Source organism: Trachurus japonicus, chromosome 10 (assembly GCF_045865225.1).
Source record: "Trachurus japonicus isolate A0001 chromosome 10, Traja_1.0".
NCBI lineage: Eukaryota > Metazoa > Chordata > Actinopteri > Carangiformes > Carangidae > Trachurus > Trachurus japonicus.
The window spans coordinates 21,472,447-21,491,335 of record NC_140916.1 but is presented as its reverse complement, the minus strand read 5'-3'; the positions used below and the strand labels follow the sequence as shown (position 1 = coordinate 21,491,335).

Sequence of the window (18,889 nt, the reverse complement as noted above, 5' to 3'; positions counted from 1 at the left end):
GACTTTTTATTTTATTTTATTTTTTTTTTAAACTAAACTAAACATGGACAGCCATGAAAAACACAAAATGTTTAGATGTCTCTGAGATTTACCAACCTCCATTAAAGACTTTTGGCTTGAGTCTGGCCAATACACTTTCATATCAGAAATCACCAGGGTGTGTGTGGACCTTATACTGAGCCAGAAGAAACACAAGCATGTGACACATGCTTGAACACTGGCTGTAGCTTCACACTTGGTATGAGGTGTATTTAGCATCGGCTATGTCAGTCATGCCAAAGTGATTTTAAAAAAGTAACATTATGGGGGAGTAATATCATGTGCACATTAATTACTTTACATGTGATTTAATGTGGTAGCACTTTTTAAATTCCAATTAAAACAACAAAAATGAAAAAAACAACAACAAAAACAAACAATAACATGACACTCACATAAAAGAACAGAAAAAAATATAATAAATACAGTATAATAAATACATGAATTTAGTGGGGGAAGGAAGAACAGAAATAAAAGAAAAGAAAAAGAAAAAATCAAATAAAAAGGGGTGAGGCTGTACAGAGATCATATTTCCTCAGTAGTTCAGAGCGAGGAGGGAATGCACTCAGTAAACAGTTACAATCCAGGCATGTAGCCTATAGGCTCAAATCAACCAGTGGCCTGAGGATCTTTCAAGGTCCTCAGGAAAATGGGTAACCTGCATATTCTATTAATTATTTCACTTCATAAGAGCTGCTCTTCATTGTACATTTCTTGGAGATTTGTGGCGACTCCCTCTATGGAAACTGTCTCTAAGAAAGTTTGAAGCCATCTGTCTTTTTCCAGGTGGTCACTGTCTTTTTTAGTTGGTAGCAATAAGTCTTTTGGCTGCCATACAACCGGTTGTTATGTTCATTTGTTTGTTGTATTTGGACCATGACCCCTTGTCCATATGATTCAGCAAACATAATACCGGGTCACAGCCAACAGAATGACCAAAAATCCCCCCAAGGGACTGTGTTACACTTTCCCAGAACAATTTTATTTTTGGACAGGCCCAGACCACCTTTTTCTTGTTGGCAATGCCAACAGCTGTCAGAGACACCAGTGTTCATACTGTGTAAAACATGGGTCAAATATGTTCTATGTAAAATATTATAATTTAGCATTTGTTCTTTGCTGATTATGATATTTTATGTTTTCCAAATTGGAGTTACCATAATGTTCTGCCCAAACCAGTCTCCCAGTTTCTGTGAACTAGCAGGGTGGGAAGCGGGAAGTGGGCAGGACCCCTTTCCTCATCTGATAACGAGTTTTGCCTGCTTTTGAGGTTTAGTAAAACAGATTTATTAGACAGACACGACTATATTACTGGAAAACTGACATTAAGTAGGAATGAACCTAGAAACCGTTCAAGATGCGGAAGATGTGGAGACACTGGAGGGACCGGATGAACCTACCATCACACAGGCCCAGGGCATGGACACAGACTTGGAATAGTGGAAGCGCCAGAGTTATGAAGTCAATCTGCTTGCCACCCATGGAAAGCAGGGACCTGTGAGAGTGGTTGTGGACAAACTGCAGAGACATGGGCTCCACAGCGAAGAGGACAGGCTCGGTACGTCTTTAATGCCATTTAATGCAGATTGCAGAACGTGATGCATATTGCAAAACCCAGACAGAAGATTAAGGGCTAGTCCTGATTATATTTGGTGACAATTAACTATCTGGATATTGTTATTGTATAGGTTATGGCTGAAGTTTCGTATAAAAAAACCTTTCAAGCCACGACTCACGCCGGATTCTGATCATTTTGACCGATAGTCATTATCGGTGCATGCTCCTGAACTGGAATAACTTGTATTTTTGTCAACATCAATATTCAGGATTATTATGGAAGCATGCATCGCCTAAAAGACACAAAATAGCAAGAAGAATAAGTTTAATTCTCAGCACTATTTATGTGCTCTGCATTTTATTTCATAATCTTACATTTATCGATAAGTACAACAGACACTGAAACAATTTCCTAAACTAATGAAGTCCAGCTAACATCATCTCTTTTCATTATAGAAGCCATGGGGGCACGTAAACCATATCAATCCATGTTTTTTGACAGTGAGTAATTTTTTGTTGTCTGAGACTTATATTGATTTATTTTATTTTATTTTATTTCTATTAGCTGCTGCAGGTCTTCCTGGTCTGCATTTAATGTGATTTGTCGTTTAAAAAGCATAACAGCAAACAAACTATGAATCATCAGTGTGTATTTATCTTTCCTTCTTTCCTCAGAATCAAACATTTTGCAAAGACAAAGAGGTGACCTGTTCATGAGCCCTTTCAGCATGAAACCAGTTATAGATGACCTCTTAGAGGAGGGGGTCATTTCACCAGTTATTCTGATTTTAAAGCTATGGTCTACGATTTGGAGCATTGGTAATTATTATTAACATCGTTTATACAGTGATTATGGTCCTGTGGTCCGATATACACAATATAAATAGCAAAAAGAACCAAAAAAATCCATTCAGTCTATCAGCCGTGGGCCTGCATAGAAATTGACCAATGGGCGCCGCGCGCCCCGTCCGGCTCCCACTGGCTCGTACCCTCCATCCAATCCCCTCGTCTCTCCTGCTCCTCCTCGACCCGCCTCGTCCCCACCCCCTCCGCTTAGAAACTACAAGTAGTTTGTAACCGCTCTGAGCTGCTCAGACACAGACACATGAACCCACCAATTCAGCCCCTGCTGCCCCCCACCCCCGGTCGGTCTGCCGAAAAAAGCCCCACTAGGATTCAGAGAAGCACAGAATGTGTTGCTGCCCTTACTACCGGTACCGGTGCCGCGTCGAGTCTCCCTGATCCTCTCCCCGACACACAGCCGCTTCAAGCCGCAGCCTGACCGGGGTGCTCTGCACCCTGCACACCGCGGCCCTGCTGAGCTCCTGGTCTTCCTCCTCTCCCCGACACACAGCCGCTTCCAGCCGCAGGCAGCCGCAGCCTGAGCGGTCTCTCTGCACTGCGGTGCTGCGGAGCTCCAGGCCCCGGTCTTCCTGCTCCTCTTCCCCAGACACAGCACCCTGTGGCCGGTCACCCAGCGCGAGGAGTCTCCCTGTAGCATGAGGCTGTGCTAATGGTTGCTAATGGCGGCGCTGCTCGTACCAGCGGTCGCCGCGGTCCCGTTGCCGGGGACGGCGACGACGGTACTGGCACCGCCTCATTACCGGCAGCTGGTGCACAGCGGCGGCGCCAGCCCCGATGCCGCCGCTGTGCACCAGCTGCTGGTAACGAGGCGGTATTAGTGGGCTAGCGCCGAGCACAGCCTCATGCTACAGGGAGACTCTTGGCGCTGGGTGACCCAGGACAGGGTGCTGTGTCTGGGGAAGAGGAGCAGGAAGAGTCGGGGCCTGGAGCTCCGTGGCGCCGCGGTGCAGAGAGACCCAGGCTGCAGCAGCGGCGGTGCTGAGTTTATGTTGAACAGGTAATCTTTGGTTTTATTGTGGAAGTTGTGACTGTGAATATGACATTTTACTCATTTACGCATTCAAAGCCTCGTTTGGTTTCTGCAGGCAGCAGGCTTGTTGCCTGCTCCGCTCTGCTCTGTGAGGGGAGGGGGGGGAGGCGTGTCGCGAGGAGGTCCCGAGGGGCGGGCCATACGAGCTCAGAGGGGAGGGGCGGGGGTGTGTGAGAGGTGCTTTTTTCAAATTTTTCTCATCCTCTTTCAAAATGTAGACCATAGCTTTAATAAACTCCAAAGAACTTCAGATAACATGAGGGAGCTCCTGTCTTGTCTGCGTACGAGTCACAGAAATAACACAATCTTCTATGACATACTGGAGAAATATGAACCTGATTTCATCAAGTTGAAACCCCTAAACACACAAAGTTTCACTTTTGTACAATCTACCTTTTAGTGCATACATTTTGTATGTTAGGCTGAATTATATTCTTCAAAATATCAGTTTTCATAACAATGCCATGACCATGAGTAAGCAATAACAGCTTTCCTTTGATATTTCAGAGGGCTCACTGAACCACCCTCCTCAAGAAGATCTAAAATGTCCAAGATGGATCTTAGAACTTAAAATATTACTTCAGACAGGCACTCCAAAAATATTGTACTGTTGTTAATAATAGTATATATAGTGAATCTATATTAAATTAGATGTTTAAGGACATGTCACTACTGGCAGTGGGAGTGGTGCTGCCAAGGGTGACTGGGTTAAACTTGACCCTGAAGTGAAGTGTGGTGATGACGGTGATGCTTCAACTTACAGGTAAAATGTATCCTCAAAACATCACAGCAGTCAGGAACAATAAAGAAAAAAAAACTTTTTCACTTCTGTTACCATTCATCACTGCACTTATTATGCTATTGCTACATTCACTGTAGATAAAATCGTGGCAGATTATATTTTCCCATACTTCTACTGTGCTTGCAGTATTCAAGTAAAATGGATACCCAAACTTACAGTGCTTGTTTTCTTTCCATTAATTAGCCTCAGGTCTGCAGAAGGTAAATTTGAATGCAGTGTCTCTGGTTTGCGCAGGGTTTGTAAGGAAAGTACCACTTTGTGTCCTGGGAAGAGCAGCAGGAGAGAAAACAGTACATGCCAGGTCTCCTAGTGGACATCACTGTCATTTCTGGAAAGTTACATGAAGTCCATATGCCACACTGGATCTGCACAGGTAAGCAGACACAGTATAACAAAATTAAAATGTGAAACCTATGTAAACAGTGGGGGGAAAATATTGTCACTCACCCTTTTTTTTTAGAGAAAAGAAGTCCGCACCATGCACTCTGGCTTGCTTAAGGGATAGTTGGGTTGTGTGAGGTTGTCATGCATAGTCAGAAAACTAACCGGGTGTGTGCTGCTCAGGATCTACAGGTAACGTACCTTATGCATGACTGCCCCACCCAACCCCACCTCAAAAAACCTGAAATATCTGTTGAAATGTCTGAACAACAATACAGAAAACACAACTGTGCTATCGGGATATCATTATTTCTTTCACACTAACAACAGAAGGTTTGTTGCACATGTCCTTTGTGCAGATGAGAGCCCTGCAATTTTATACAGGTTTGCGGTCCTACACTAGATACAAGTGGGGATGTTGTGGAAAAACCAGCTGAGGTCACACCGACCCATGCCAAGTTATCCGAGCCAGTGTCCTGATGGAGGTCGGCTTCCCTGTGAGATTTCAGTGCAGAGTGCTGGTATTTAAGACCTACAAGGAATTCCTCACTCTACACATCTATGTGATCCCTCGTGACCCTGCTCTTAAAGAGGTTATTGTTTAACCTACTATCGCCATATTGATTCAATTTTGAAAACAAAGAAAAAAGTTACATACTGTAACAGTGGAGACAATGTATTTTTGCCTACAGGAAATAAAAAAGGAAGAATCATCCAGTAGACATAATGATCCATAAACCACATGAACCACTGATGCCCCTGAGAATTAATGACCTCTTCACCCTCACAGCTAACGTTGACAGCACAGATACACCTCAGGTTTGAACTTTCTTTCACCATTACAGTAGCTACATGTAAATGTCAAGGAACTGGGGACCAGATGATGTAGGATGACGGTCCTATAATCTATGTATGTGGCTTGCACAGGCCCAGGTTATTGATGGAAAAACAAAACAACAACAACAAAGCCGTTTAATCATCTTTATAGATATAAGATATATTATAGCCCATGGCTTTTGCTCTGATGCTGTGGTTGAAGAAAAATATTGTTGGTGCTGATTTCTTTTTTCGTCAGGATAAAAAACAGTAGGCTAAATGAAAAATAAAAGTGATTATATTAATTTTTCACATTATTATTTCCAGATAAGGGGCATATTAATATGAAAACAGTCTTCAGTTTGACACTTTGGAAACTGTCAGTGTGAATCTTTTGCAACAGTCTAGACAGGCTTTAGACAGACATTATCAAACTAACAGTAGCAGAGTCAAAGTGTGTTTGTCTTGTTAATTCAGTTGAAACAGATGGTTTGCTTCTTCACTGCCGCTGTTACATAACTGAAAGGATTTTGATATATTTTGTGGCTCAGCGAATCACTTCCCCTGAAAGTCCTCAGTATTTTAATGAAGCACTATGGGGCAGTCTGTCATTTTGTTTCATTTGGCAAAATGTAGCTTCTGTCTTTCCTCTTTGACTCCCTGTGTGAAGATGTATTTGATTAATTTCGAGTATGCATTCATTATTTTCCCTAGCTGGATTCATTTTAAAACGTCACTCTTTATGGCACCAATTCTTATTCTGCTACTTTTCTCCATATATTTTCTTTAGGAGCAATTAAAACTCAAATATGAAAGCAGTGACCCGAATTACTTCATTAACCATCCAGACAGTGAAATCCTGCTCACTCTCTGTGGGTAGGTCTAGTTCAAAGGGGTAAGTGTTATAAAATGAAGGACTTCTTAATGATAGGTAATTTATGCTATTTATATACAGTATGTCACTTGTGTATTTTGCTTAAATGCTTTGTCGCTGTCCTGTTATGAATGCTGTAGAACCCAATAATGTGATAAATCCCCGATAATGTAATAACCCCAATAATGTAATAAAAGATTTCTCTTGAGTGGATTGAAAATGTAATAAAACCTGATAATGTAATAACTTCCCAATAATGTAATAAAGTGCATTTCCCAATAATGTAATACACTCTTAACCAATAATGTAATAATGTAATACTTTATTACATTATTGGTTAAGAGTGTATTACATTATTGGGAAATGCACCTTATTACATTATTGGGAAGTTATTACATTATCAGGTTTTATTACATTTTCAATCCACTCAAGAGAAATCTTTTATTACATTATCAGGGATTTATTACATTATTGGGTTCTACAAACAAACCGCAAATTCACAGACTTCTCGATATTTTCTTTATGTGCATTTATTTTCAGGTGACCACATAAACACTGATAATATTCTTTGTTGCACAGTAAGACACTTTTGTATTGTATGTATGATTAGAATTTAAGAGATCAGCGGATCGTGTCTTGAACAACGGGGAGTGCGTCAATACGTCAAATGTATAAGTGGAGGGAAGACCAGGCACGCTGCCTCATTGATACGGTGGACAAGAAAGGAGGTAAAGCCAGGTGGAAGATGATTAAACACTAAACTCATTAAACTCAGAGATGCAATATTTTACAAATCACTTTTACTGCCCCCTGAATGAACTGTTTAGCCAGGTAAGGTCTGTTTCAGCAGAGCAAGAGGAGCATTCATTCAGATAAATAGATAGAAATGAAGAATGAAGTCACTTATTTACGTTGAGGCTATATCAGGTTTCAGGCATGGTCGAATAATTACTAGAACTACTCACGCTATTTAATGTCACTATAATGTTAAACAGCAGCCTCTGATGTGGATCTATTTAGGTCTTCCTGTTGGTCCATCAGACCAGTGACAAACCAAACACCAATGGGGAGAATTAATATGAGTTTTTTGTGTCTCCTGCTTTTCACATCCAGAAAGTTCATACGTCCTAAGTTCATTCATGTCTCATGTCACATTTCTAATTCAGAATGTTCTGAATTTTGTCAAAAATGCAAATAAGATTATATCTGATGATTGTGCGCACAGCAGATAAACCAGGTTATATTTTATTTTCCACAACATACCATGAACATACAGTATCAAGTGACTGCAACAGAAAGATGATCATTTGTCTTATCACACATTTTACAGGAGTCAGTTTTTTGTGTCATACTTAGTCTTTTTACAAGCCTGACATAGATTTTTAACTGGAGAGTTGAAGGGAGGTTGTGCATGCACTGGAGTCCTTCCAGTCCCAACAAAGATTTTGATTCGCTGTCTTCAGCCCCTTACAGTCCACTGACAGAAATGTTCCTGTCTTTGTCAACCACAGATACAGTAAAATAGGATAAAATACCTGTGATACAGCAGCATAGTCAACACTTCACCTTACATTGACCACTAATGAGAATGACAATCCACTGACTGATGATTGATCATGGAACCATGTACAGTGAATGCAGCAAACCTGTGTGAAATACTACATCCACGAATCCCGTGAAGTAATGAACAAGTCACAGTTTAGTAAGACCCAACAGTCACACCTTGTCCTCAGGTGCAATGCTGTCTTTGTTGACCCCTCCCTTGTCTCTGTTCTTCCCAAAGGAGAAAGAGAAAATACCACCAGTTGTCTCCTCAGCTGCTTTTCCTCCTCTTACCTCCCCTCTCAGAGCTCTCTGTTGGAAGTCTGCAGGGCTGCCAGGCAGCAGATTAGGTGTGGAGGGAGTTGGGGTGGTTGCCCCCCATATGTATAGTGTCTCTCCTTCAGGGCAAGGTGGAAGCCCCTTACTCAGGTAGCTGGGGCTCGGACTGGCAGAGGACGGCAGGGTACGCTGGCTGCCGTTCAAGCAGCTCGAGTTGTGATCTGCAGAGCCTTTGCGTGAGTTTCCGGAGGAGCTAAAGTTTGAGGAGCGGTAATTGTGTGAGCTCCAGCCAGGACGTTTGCGCTGGTGACACTGGCATCTCAGGATGCGGATGAAGGCCAGCTTGAACTCACGGTTGTAACAGGGGTAGATGATGGGGTTCAGACAGCTGTTGAAGTAGCCCAGCCAAAAGATCACTTTGAAGAGGGTATCAGGTGGGCGCAGGTTTGCATTAAAAGACCCTGGAAACAGCAGAATAGAGAAAATAGAAAATTGAAACTTTAGTTCAATCATTGGTTCTCAGATGCTAAAGCAAGTTCAAAGTTCAAACATCAAGCATTTTGTGAAATAAGCTTGTTTTCTTTCTTGCCAAGAGTTTGATGAAAATATAGTTCTGTGGTGTCTTACATAGAGCTGAGGTCTGAAGATGGCTAGATGATACAGGAAATATTATATTTTGAAGCCACATACACTGTTAATAATTTATGTTATTTTAATACTTGATCTGTTTAATCAGTGCAGCTGCAGCCCTGCTACTAATGCGCTGAGAGTTAGGATGTGTTGATCGGGTCTAGTTTGCCCAGTAGGTGGCAGCATTGATTGAGAATACCAAAGAGCCCAAAGTCTGTGACCATGTGCAGGCACAAAGCCACCGAGCAACAGATCAGAGTAGATTATTCCACACATCGTTTGTCATTAAAGAAAGACCTTGTTCTTAAGGAGGATCTTCATATGCAGATAAAGCGCTTCCTTCTCAGAAACCATTGTTGCTGACACGTGACAGATCATTTAAAGCACCTCCATAACAGCACAGAGACAGAGTGGAGGACCCTATATTCCATTTTAGATAATTGTAACCTCATCCCTGAGAGGTTATAGTGATTGGAGGCTAAATTAAAACAACAAGCTTTCCTGGTTTTGCACCTGCAGATAGTGTCAAATATCCTACAGATAAAGTTGAATCTGTGTGTGTAAATGTGTGCATTAGTAAGGCTTTTTCCACAATTAGACACAGTCCTAATGATGGAAATAACAACATTGCAAAAGATTTTAGAGCAGGTTTGTCATGTATGCTAATAGGCGTGTTTATCCTGCGCTTGGGTAAATTGCATTAATCTGCCCTTGTGGTGCTTTTTCTCCCACTGTGGCCAATCTTAAATAGAGGAAGAATATCTTACAAACTAATGAGGTGAGAGGGGGGAAGCCTGAGGATAAAAATGCAGAATTAATAAACACAGCAAGTGTGAGATTAGTGTGAAAGAAAGAAAGACTATGTGTTTGTGTGTGCAGGCAGATGTGAGTAAAACTGTGTTTCTTTACACCAACCCACATTCATAAATTAATATCAGATTCCTGGAGAGAGTGGGGATGCACTATAATCTCAGGATTTCAAGTGTGAAATTACCTCTGGTGAGATATTACAGGGAAATCAGCTGGATTCTTCATGAATATCAGATCACCAGCTTTATCAATTATTTGAAGCGCTACATGGTACCTTCTATCATACATATAGCCTAAGGATGAAATGATGCAGGGCAGGCATACAGAGTTGTGTCCATTTTATTCTCTGGAAATAATCAAAAATATCCCACACTGTTTCAGTTTGATGCTACAAACTGTCAGCATACCTGCAACCATGGAAAGTTTGACATCACAGATCTATTTTTCCATTCAGGAAATACAGACACACTCACACGCACACACACACACGCACACCATACTCCAGTTATTTGGTTAACCTCAATGAGCGCTTTTGAATAAATATCACTTCCAACTTTCTCATAAATGACAGCAATACAGTTGCTGTGTGTGTGTGTGTGTGTGTGTGTGTGTGTGTTTGCTCGCTCTGGCTACCAGACTGGGATGAAACTAGAGAATGCTGTCTGAATGTCTGAATGTGTCTTGGCCTCTTGCATACTGTAGATGAATGGGTCTCTTCTTAAGAGGCTGGTATTTTCACATGCTATTTTCGCTTCTGAACAGCCACTTTAATGTGATTGCATAACTGCTTGAGTTATGCCTGTGATTGGGATACAAAGTAAAATGGGATTAAAATTTGATCATGTTTCCCCTCCCCCCTCTCTGTCTTTGTCCATCACTCTTTTATCACCTTTGGAAACACTGATGCCTGAACCACACAGACACAGCACCAACCATTCACAGTTTTGTGTTTTTACCTGATAAATTTAACTTATCAGTGCTTCAATCATCAAGACATATTTCTTTGCTGTGTGCTGCAAGTCTGCAGCATTAAAAATTAACATTAATACAACAATTATTTGTAATAGCGAATAATTTGTTGATTTTTTTGTTTTTCAATGTTAGAAAAATTCAGAAAAATGAAAAAATTAGATTTGCCCCAATTTGCTACTTTTATCCAACAAACAGTCAAAAACCAAATGTTTTTATATAATTTTTACCATTACATAAAACAGAGAAAGGCATTGAAACTTATTTGGCATTTTTGCTGTAATCATTTCAGCTCTGCTTTGTGCCAAGACAAATTTATAATCTTTTTATTGACGTAAGAGACTGATGTTGCTAATCTGCCTGTGCAAGACTTTACTGGCTCTCTCGGTGAAGTCTCTTGGACTTAAGAGACAAGACCTGGTGATAACCAAGTGTGTGGCTGGCTCACATAAAATCAATGTACACATTTGGAAATGTAAATTGAAAAGGTGGAACTGATTTAAACAACCTAAAGTCATTGCATCTTATTTGTCCTCTTCCCTTTGTCACCAGTTTCAACCCTCTGTTATACAGTGTTTTAATACAGCCCATGGAACAAGTTTGAAATAGTGAGCCCATCAAGGCTACATATCAATTTACAGGCCAGTTACAAGCTGCTGCACTGCTGCTAAAATCCTGTTTTTATAAGTACAATGTCTCCTGATAAAATCACCAAGCATCTCACACAGCAGGCAGCCTCTGTCTGCCTCTCTGCCACGCACTGAACAGAGCAGACACAGAGCGGTCATCTCTGGTGACACGTCTAGGTTGCCATGGTTTACCCCAAAAGCCGCTGGATGTGATATGTAAATGGGACCCTGATGGACACAAACTGTCAACAAAAAGACACTCCAACTCAGTCACCTGGCATTTAGCTGATAGTCAGTCAGTCAGTCAGTCAGTCAGTCAGTCAGTCAGTCAGTCAGTCAGTCAGTCAGTCAGTCAGTCACAGACATTTTGATGTAATCATCTTATCATCTAATTTTAGGGCTGGCCCTTGTCTTCTGGGCGTGTGCAGTTGTGCTGCTCTGCCAGTGCCTGCCCCCCAGGAGCAGCTGCCAAACATCTGGAGACCCTGACAAAGACCACAAACTCAGACAGGATGAAAGTGTAGATAATCGGAGTGACAACACACCTTCCTGCAGCCAGATATGGTTCATGTTTGTATGTTTAAATTCTGTGTGAGCGTGCTCCATTTTTGTTCCTTGAAGAGTGTTTATGTTGAAAAGCTATAGTATAAACAGCAAGAGGGAGGATGCAAGAAGCTTGTAGGACAATAGAAAATAGTGGGAGGTTTACTGTTTGTGGTCTCACCCCATCTGCTAAATGAAATGTTTGCACCTCCTTCCTCAGGACAGGCACACGCGCACACACATCTCACCAACCATGGAACACAGGAACATCTTAACAAAACAAGGCATCCTGTTATTCTCGCTAATCGGAAGAAGCGATGCCTATTCTGTGCCGCATGGAGCGCGCGCGCCCACACACACAAACAATCTGCTCTCCAAAACCTCACACATCCCATTTCATAACACACCCATAAATATGATTACTATGCCTTGATCTAATAGGACAGAAGTGTTATTGGCCTCACAGATTGCTTTCAATGAAACCATAGCATGAAGCTATTTTTGGAAAATTGGTTTGACATCCCAGGGACCCTTGTGGTCACCCCCGCTGCCCCGTGGCCCCTGCAGCTCAGCTCTGCCACTTCCTTTCTTTTCCATCGCTTTGACACTTAGCACTCTCATTATTCTTCCCCTTCAAAAACCATTTCAATTACCCCAGGAGCACAAGAGGCCGGCCAGCTCATTGGAACAAAAGAAGCAGACGCGTCATACACATGAATGAGAACGTGCACATGCACACAGGCGCGGTATATCTTTCAAAAACACACACAGTTTACATGGAAACAATTGTTTAACACCTCCAAGTGTTGTGTTCTCTCACATTTGAGCAACACTGCTTGCACCAGTGGCTAAATGGGTGTCCTCCACAGGACATTAGTGCCTGCGTAGAGTGTTAAAGAGCTGCGGGAAAAATATGTGCAGTGAAATAACACGTGTATCCCCACGAGGACTAATGATTTCTCTTTGGCTGAGTTGGAAAATGAGAACAAAAGCAAACAGCTCATTGAAAGTACCTACATGAAGACAAATTCTTCCACTGGATCTGCAGTGGGCTCCATGTTTCTCCTTAGACAGTACATGATACACAAAGTGTTTTGGTCTGTTGGTCAAGAGAGACAAGAAAAATACCTTGTGATGTTACTTTGTAGTAAGTTTTTGTTACTTTTCTGATGCTTTGTTGGCCAAGTCATTTATTCTGTAATTTATATATATATATTAAAAAAAAAAACGGATACTCGACTGTGTTTGTGTTTTTGGAAGAGATTCTCTTTCTGTGTGCGTCTCATATATGTGTGTGTGTGTGTGTGTGTGTGTGTGTGTATGCTGTTTTAATATATTGATAATAGATACAGACAATTACTAAATATTTGCAGCTTTAAATGTATATAGACTGCATGTGCATATCCTCCTTCATTATTATTATATGTATTACTTAGATTATTTTTACTTTGTAGCTGCTTGTTCATGTGTTGAAGCAATACTGTGCTGCAAAGAGGAGCTCAAATCTGTATACCATTTTTAACTACCCTGTTATATAAACAGTTTTTCCACTGTCAATCAACACACAAAGCATTGTGTGTTGATTGACAGTGGAAAAACTGTTGACAGGGAACTTAGCTAGTGATTTAGGTAAAAAATGTAAACCAAACTGATCAATGTGCTGCTCAGTGAGAATAGAGGGTTTAAAATGACCATATTGACATACACTGATATAATGTTATTGTTACATTACCACTAAAACCCAACACTGGACAATGGCCATGAAACATGTAGAAAGTGTTAGAGATACCATCAGTGGTGTAATAACTTATTAGAATTTAAAAATTTTGTTTATAGAAGCGTCTTATCTCCAGACACCTTGCAACGAAAAAAGCAACTGTCAGTTTAAATATGTGACGATATTTCATGTTTGACCTTTTTGTTGTCTGCAGTATCTCTTGGTATAATTTATATTTTCCACCCCACTGCTCAACATACTGTTTTAATAGAGGCCTGCTTGTGAGACAGTGCAGTCTGAGAGGTTAATCAGAGTATCACTGAAAGAAAGAGCATGGACTTTGGTTGCTTTGACTGGCTCGAAGGTTTGGCCTTTTTTGGTCAACGTGTGCACTTGTCACTGATTAGTACTTTAATTAAGTTTTTATGGTGCCATCTTTTGATGTGATACAAGAATTTGTTATGAAATAACTTAAAGTTTAGATATGTCACCCGTACTGACAAACAAGCCGAGTTAGACAGCATTCGGTGAGTGTGTGTGAAGTTTTGGGCTGCTTTTCTCTCCAAGGGAGCTTGCCTGGAATAACACTAACTTAAAAACTTTGATGTAGTGTTTATAGTGCTGGAGTCTGTATACCTTACTTTGCTCCAAGTTAAAGGCGTAAAAGGAGACACAATAATTCACAACCTGGAAAAGAATGACTCAAACTGTGGGAGTGGTGGCCACATGCTTGCCATTTATGACCAAAAAACAAAAACAAAGTATTTGGAAACTGAATCAGATTGGTAAGGTGGTCGACTGTGCAAGAGCCGGTTCACATATTTCTTAAAGCTGCATAATTTGCAGTCAGAGGTCAGAGTGGCTCTGGCTGGGATCGTCCAGTGGTGACAGAAGACAGAGAAGCAGCTGCAGCCACACTGACACAATCGCTCTAAACATACATGAACGTACTTTTAGACATACACACACTGAAGCACTTAAATATGTACCACCAGCGTGGACACAGCACCACACAGCAGAAACTCCCACATACATTACATACTGTATAGTGACAGTACGCAGAGGAAGTAGCAGGGTAATGACAAGTGTGAGACAGGAAATCCCACACTGTGGGTGGAGGCTAATGAATTCTAAGGAAGCAACATGAGTCGAGTGCCGCCGACCTATCAGACCTCTAGTATTTAACTTCAGACCTGATTCATTGCAGCGGGCAGAGCCACAAACATCAAGAGAGAAACAGCATGTTTCCCCACAAAGAGGCTCTAGTGTTGTGGTTGAGGGCATTTTTACTGTCCTGCTTTGACACTGAAGATGTATAGTCGCATTATGTGGAATTCCCCAACATACGACTGTTAAACATGTTTGTATGCTTCTCTTTCATGTACCTCTGAGGCCAATTGAAAATTAGCCTGGAATGAGGCTGCGCTGGTGCTTTGTCACAAAGTATCAGTATGCTACACCAGAGATTCTGCAGAGAAACGTACCCTGGGGAGGTTTCTTGGCAGTTTGTTGATTAGTGTTACATAAACAGACCCCTTCTGAACCTCAATAACCCGTCCTCCAACTCTGCTCTCTGAAGTCCCTGTAAATCTGGACTTTGGAAAATTGCATTTGTTACGTGCTCTTGGTATCTCACCGAGAATACCTCAAGGCAAATAATCCCTGCTATGTGACACTGCATAGTGATCCTGCCCCAGGTACTGATGTGAGTGTGTCCATGTGAGGATGTGATGAGCTTTAGCTTTAAGCCAGGGGCATAAACATATTTCCCATATGACCGCTGTAAATGCATGCACACACACAGGCACAAACACACACTGACATTCATTTACAGTCACTGCCCAACGTGCCACATGGGACCCTAGCAATCAGGGTATCAGGCAAATCAGGCAAACCATGATCTGATACAGGGCAGCCATGCTTGAAGTACAGACTCTGCGCAGTTAGCTTATTTGCCCAAACTCCATCGCTAAATAAAGACTTAATGTTTTCTCAACGTGTTCGTAACAACCCAGCACAACATGAACATTTCGCCACAGAATATATTGTTTAATTTCCTCTGCAGTTTTTAAAACAGTCCTGTCAGTGGGGTGTTGAATGCTTGCCAACCTCAGCGGCATCAGGGAGCCTCGACAGGCCCCACGGGCCCCTGACTTAACTGACCACAGCAGAGGGAGGCCACATACTCTCCACTTGACACACACACACACACACACACACACACACACACACACACACACACACACACACACACACACACACACACACACACACACACACAAGGGGTGTATTTGTTATATCAAAAGAGATTAACTGAGTTTCAGGGAATAATGCAAAGATAACACTAATAATGTTTGGATAAGCTTGTGAAGAATTCCTCCACAGACTCCTAAAAACATGTTTTTATCCCTTATAATGGGTCCTGAACTCAAAGACTACAAAGTCTGTATTGCTCTGAGTTTCCACAGTAAATACTGCAGAATTATCTGTACGACTAAAATATGGTGGAAACTAATTTAATTACACGTACAGTGAAGTCAGAGAAATATTATAGCTCCACTCCTGCTGCCTAATATAGAATGTATGTTGCAATAATATATGACTGGTGTTTTTTTTTCCTGCAGTAAAAATGAGCACTCCAGTATATCAAAGCCCACTCATACGTTTGGTGGCAATTCAAGGTACAAAATGTTACCCTGGAGACCCTCCAGTGCCAGCTCTGGGTATGATTTACAAGGCCTGCAGCAGCTTTAACAGCTACCGTTTAACTCCCCGCAGACATTGAGGTGACTGTAATATCTTCTCTGCAAGTGTCATTTACTAATTAAATGTTGAGAAGTTTTTTAATTGGAGTGTGCTGAGCCTCAAACAGGCGTGAGTCGTATTCTTGTATATCATCGAGCAATGGCTTTGATTTTTGACAGTATAACAAATGACAGTTTGAACTGACCTACTGAACCTACCTATGGGCAAGGCGAGAAAGAAGGGCAGCCAACAGAGCGTAAACATGCCGACCACAACTCCCAAAGTTTTAGCTGCTTTCTTCTCCCGGGAGAATTTCAGAAGTTTCACCGTGAGGGAACTTCTGGCTTGGTGTGCGCGGCCCTTGCCTGTGCCGGCGGACTCCTCCTGCACCTGAGAGCCTTTGTGGATCCTGAGGGTCAGCTCGCTGGAGTTCATCCTCTCGCGCATCACGCCTGCCTCCAGGTTCTTAGTTGTTCGTTTGGCGACTATGTACACGCGGCAGTACATGGCCAGTATAACGACAAGAGGGATGTAAAAGGAGCCGAGGGAAGAGAAGAGCGCGTAAAACGGCTCCTCGGTGATGGGGCACTCCGTGTCGTCCGGCGACGGCGGCTGCTTCCACCCGAACAGAGGACCGATGGAGATGACCACCGACAGCGCCCACACCCCGAGCATGGCCAGCAGAGCCCGCTTCTCCGTCACGATGCCCGGGTACTGCAGCGGGTAACTCACTCCGATGTAGCGGTCGATGGATATTACGCACAGGCTCATGATGGACGCGGTGCAGCACAGCACATCCACCGCCGCCCAGATGTCACAGAAGATCCTCCCGAACACCCAGTAGTCTAGGATCTCCAGGGTGGCGGACACCGGCAGCACCGTGGTGCCCAGCAGCAGGTCCGCGATGGCCAGGTTGATGATGAAGTAGTTCGTCGGAGTCCGCAGGTGCCTGTTGCACACGACCGAGAGGATGACGAGGATGTTGCCCGCGATGGCGAACACGATGAAAACCCCCAGCACCAAGCCGAGCGGGATGGCTCGGGTGAGGTCCACCTCGCTGGGCTCCGTGTGGTTCCCCCTGGAGCTGTTGGTGAAGTTGACCTGGGAAGACGCGCCCGGAATCCCGTCGAGTTCCGAGGAACCATTTTTCCAAAATTTTGTGACATTGTCAGTGCTCAGACTCATTTTGACTCAAGAGGTCCTCCATAGCAGGCTTCAGATGACTTGTGACCGCAACTCACGAGAGAGCTTCACCAAACACAAATAAACTTGGTCTACATGGCCCGAGTCTGCATGGTTGAGCGTCTCTCCCAAATCAGCGCTGAAATGTTTTATCAGAGAAACGCGTTCAGTGAGCAGCCGAGCAGTCCCCATGCAGTCCTCCCTCCACTCTCCTGAGGGCTCAGAGGAGAAGTGAGGGGGGCAGCAGTTATCCCCTTGCCTCCTCTCCACCACACGCAGCTCTGCCATACACTGTCCAAACATACCTAAACACGCGTCTGAGGCGCACATGACGCATCATTATACGCGAAGAGCCCTTACTGCTCTCACAACTCAGGCAATATCGTGTCATTTTACACAACTTTCCAGGAAGAGGTGAAGATTTCAGGGTTGTTTTGCGAGAAGCTGCCTCTTGGGTGTGTTGCATTTGTTTGTGCTCGCTGTGGGAGGGTGCTTAACTGGATAATTCTAGGTTGAATGAGAGACTTTTGTGCCAGAGCTCCTTAACTTTGTTGTTGTTATTTGTTTTTTGTTTTTGTTTTTTTAAGCTTGAAGTTGAGGAAATTATTAAAAACTTTGATTTAAGGTATTCTGTGCTGTATATTCCCCAGAGTTAATAACCCTTGAAATAAGATCTGCTCCGTTTTCCTCTGAGAGTGGCCCTGTAAAATATTTAACAATGTAAATAATATATTCAGACAAGCAGCTTGAAAGGTTAAGCTGAAGAGGTCAAATTGATTAAGGTTAAGAGTAGGTAACACAATCACATACGATCCCCTCTCAGGTATTTCTGGTGGAATTGATTCCTATTTTGGTAAAGCACAGGAGTTCCTCAAAGTAATCTCATTTTGGATGCAGACTCCGTTAGTGAGGAGTGACTGATGCATTGGGCTGAGTTCAGACACATCCACATTCCTTCAACTGTGGTTCCTCCTGTTTAAGAGCCTGTTGCCTCCTCGTGATGTAACGCTGATGGAGGACAAATGCAAGGAGAAAAGACATCCTGTGAAAATCTGTGAGAGAATTACAATGTTTATGAGTGTGGAAAAAATATACATTTCCTTTAAAACTCATTTAAGGTGGGTTTCATTTAGATTGCACTTTTGAGATTTATGGACCTTCAGGCTTTTTCATTTCGTGTTGGAAACATTATGAATTCTTTTGCATTCAGCTGATTGTCTGGATGTTTTTAGCTTTGGGTTATCTCTTCAACCAAGTTATCACAGAGGTCTCAGACGCTGTTCATTTGAATTAATTTATTTAACATCAGAACAATCTTTGTGTTTATTCTGAATTTTAATCAGTACACAAGTAAATGAATAAGGACAATTCTATTGTTTGAAACTTTTTATGTGTTAAGCCTTAACAGTTTCACAACAGTCACTCCAAGCATTAAGCAGCACTCCTCAGTGCATACACCCAAACCGGTGACTGGTTTTAA

General features: G+C 42.3%; 1 protein-coding gene and 1 pseudogene across 1 annotated transcript; one reads left to right on the top strand and one right to left on the bottom strand.

The window, feature by feature from the left end:
* Nucleotides 1-4,586: 4,586 nt before the first annotated feature.
* On the top strand, nucleotides 4,587-7,445 carry LOC146979965 (NACHT, LRR and PYD domains-containing protein 1 homolog; annotated as a pseudogene).
* Nucleotides 7,446-7,576: 131 nt separating this feature from the next.
* Nucleotides 7,577-17,830, bottom strand: LOC146979964 (alpha-1A adrenergic receptor-like). The gene is made up of 2 exons (XM_085790009.1): nucleotides 16,446-17,830; nucleotides 7,577-8,645 (listed from the first exon to the last, which is right to left on the bottom strand). The coding sequence occupies exons 1-2, from the start codon at nucleotides 17,410-17,412 to the stop codon at nucleotides 8,080-8,082; spliced, it is 1,533 nt and encodes a 510-aa protein (XP_085646135.1). The 5' UTR covers nucleotides 17,413-17,830; the 3' UTR covers nucleotides 7,577-8,079.
* Nucleotides 17,831-18,889: the final 1,059 nt, after the last annotated feature.